Source organism: Argiope bruennichi, chromosome 10, assembly GCF_947563725.1.
Source record: "Argiope bruennichi chromosome 10, qqArgBrue1.1, whole genome shotgun sequence".
Classification (NCBI taxonomy): Eukaryota; Metazoa; Arthropoda; class Arachnida; order Araneae; family Araneidae; genus Argiope; species Argiope bruennichi.
Genome location: NC_079160.1, coordinates 74,360,485 through 74,363,471, shown reverse-complemented (window position 1 = coordinate 74,363,471; position 2,987 = coordinate 74,360,485). Strand labels below are relative to the sequence as shown.

Sequence of the window (2,987 nt, the reverse complement as noted above, 5' to 3'; positions counted from 1 at the left end):
AATTAAAATTATTTCTTTTCATCATAACACTCTAGATAATAAAATGCGACTTATATTGAACAATAATGAATATAAAGTTTTATACGTAGATAATACAGCCTGATGGAATTAGATACCAAGAGGTTCAGGTAGAGTATAAAGCAAAATATTTCATAGTTTTCATTATCAGTAAAAACAAAAGAATCATCTATTAAATATAAATACAAATTCATTCGAAATTCTAAAACACTCAAATTAGAAAACATCAATGAGTATTTAGGTTTAAATGAAAAAAATGTTACCGAATTTCAAATGAATTTAATCATGGTTAGGATATAAATTGGAATTTTAAAGAAATGTTCAGAATAGGTACATGACTAAATTTCAAACATCAAGCAATCAAAACAAGAGATTTCGTTTTAAAGTGCTCAATTTTCCAACAATAATGCTCCTAGTTCAAACTATTTAAGTTGAAAAAAGAACTGTTAAAAGAAAAATTTACCGAATTCAGCTATACATAGCCTCTGTATTTGCAATATTGTGAAATATTTTATAATACTGTAGTACTTACTAATGTTACTCTGTTGGACTTACTAATCCTTGCTTAGCAATTTTTTACAACATAATTTTACAATACATTAAGGAAATTAAAATCAAATTACAAATAAAAAAACATATGACTTGAGAATATATTTATTATCGAGTTTCAATAAAAAATTAGAGACACTGACAATTTAATCCCTAGTTTAACATTTCATAAAAACATATCATGAAAAAGAATTTACAGAGATATAAAACAAATTTTAAGAAAATATCATATCATATTATATGATTGGAAACAATTTCACAGATTTTTTTTATTTTTAAAATGTCTAAATTTTAAAATTTTATTCATGCCTTTTTTTAAAGCTAACCAATTATACAATAGACGAAAAAAATTAAATTATAGTTAAGCTAAGAATTTTTTCGATTTCTTTGGTACATGACTCGGAATGCTTCAAGGGCCAAAAATGGATTTGTTTCTTCGAAACATTTCCATTGATCCGTTTGAAAAACCAATTTGTCGTGTTTTCCAATGTACTCCTTTGCAGCCTTCTTCAGATTAAGGTCGCTATGTCTGTCTGCTAGTGTCAAGACATCACAGCAATTGGATGGACAAAGATTCTCCTGCATAAAAATGGAACATTTGTTCTTTAAGGAAAGTATTTCATATTTGTCTGCAGCAAAATAAAGTTTCATTGAGCTCTCGAAATCCAGGTCTTGAAGATTATCCGAGTAGAGGAACAGCAATAGGCGACGTACAGTATCTGCATCAAGGTCTTCGATTTGAACGCAATTATTATTCGTTTCTTTCATGTTATTTGTAAACATGGCTTTAAACACTGGAGATCTCGAGCTTAGGATGATTTTGTGGGCGGGGAATGTTTCTGTCGCCGTCTGTAGTTTCGTGTCAGACAGCAGGCCATCGGAGAGAGCCGCCAGCAGATCGTCTTGGACGGTCAATGCATGGTGATTTTCTTCTTGCAAAACTTCGGTATCAATCTGAGTGACAGAACTCTCTAGAGTTCTGTGAGTGACAGAACTCTCTGGAGTTCTGTCACTAGCAAGTTGATTCTGAGCGACAGGAGTCTCTGAATTGGTTTTAGACAATTCAGCTGCATATTTTATTTTCGTGAATTTACTTTCGTACTTTCCAGAGGAGAATGCTATTTCACACTGAAGAAACAGGCAATCTTTCGATAAATATTTTCCATCCAGTGGTGTAGAACTTCTTTCTGAACATTTTAGTGGAATCCTTCTTTCGCTGACTGGTCCGTTTATATTTAATATGAGTTTGCCTTTTCCGCATTCCTTCTCTATCCCTGTTCTATCTAACAAATAGAATACACATTTGCATACACGCATCCTTTTGAAATCCTTAGGTGAAATCTGAACGAAAGTCGTGCCTTCTTGAGTCATACCAAAACTCAAAGAAAAGAAATAAGTTTCTTCTGGTGCAGATCTGATACGAATAGCTTTCATCATACCATATCTTAATTCGCTGCAATATTTCACAACACCAACAACGGATATATGTTTCACTTGCGGTTCTGTGATCAATACACACTCTCCATCTTCAGACAATCCTTGTCCTTGCCACATTTTGCAGTGAATGGTCATTGTATCAGGTAGAACAAATTTTCCTTCCTTTTTTTCATAAATTTCAGCTTTGTGTAAATGCAAAAGTGAACGAGACGAACCTAAAAATACGTCAGAAAACGATTTTTCAAATCGTAGAGATGGACATTGATCGGATGATAGGGAAAAAATAAAATATAATATCATTTCCTTAGCAGAGAATATATTAATATCTCTTTCGATGCAGAGAGCCATTTGGGTTTGTGATGATGGATATAAGCCTAAACAAAATTTGGATCCATCCAAATTCTCCACGGTAAACCATGGGCTCTGACAGTAAAGTTCATCAAATTCAGAAAGGAATTTATAATTCTCTATCCGCCAGTCTATAGAAAAACATTTTCTCTGGAGCGCCGCCGCCATTTCGGTAAATCGAGTGGTTTGTATGTATCTTCATGGACTGCAATCTCTGAAATATAATACAAACATAAAAGAATTGTTCTAAAGATAAATGATAGGAACTTTGAACGGGAAATTCCCCGAGAAAGCATTTAATAGCATTCATTTGCAAAAATAATCAGTGCCGATAGATGTATGAAGATAGCAGAGAAAAACTATTCATTTTATGCATGTAGTTTTTATCTAAGATAATCTGGCAATGAGGAAAGAAGATAAAAAGATAAAAATATTTTCCGTATTATTTTTGCTTCGTGTATTTATAAAAGTTTTCTATGTCATTGATTTTCACATTTTTTTTTTTTTTTTTTTGGAACTGAACGATTAATATGAATTTTATTTTCCTTCCAGATTCTTCATTTATCCATTAATTCTAAACGTGAGGATCATTTTTTTCAACATCTGATGGAAAAGAAAAATAAAAATAGAAAACA

At 31.8% G+C, this 2,987-nt stretch overlaps 1 protein-coding gene across 1 annotated transcript; it reads right to left on the bottom strand.

The window, feature by feature from the left end:
• Positions 1-285: 285 nt before the first annotated feature.
• Positions 286-2,669, bottom strand: LOC129987905 (uncharacterized). Its single transcript, XM_056095897.1, has one exon. The coding sequence runs from the start codon at positions 2,518-2,520 to the stop codon at positions 934-936; it is 1,587 nt and encodes a 528-aa protein (XP_055951872.1). The 5' UTR covers positions 2,521-2,669; the 3' UTR covers positions 286-933.
• Between the last annotated feature and the right edge of the window lie 318 nt (positions 2,670-2,987).

What these genes read in the sequence shown, in the direction of transcription:
- LOC129987905 (XM_056095897.1), bottom strand. Translation starts at nt 2,520, where the DNA reads ATGGCGGCGGCGCTCCAGAGAAAATGTTTTTCTATAGACTGGCGGATA.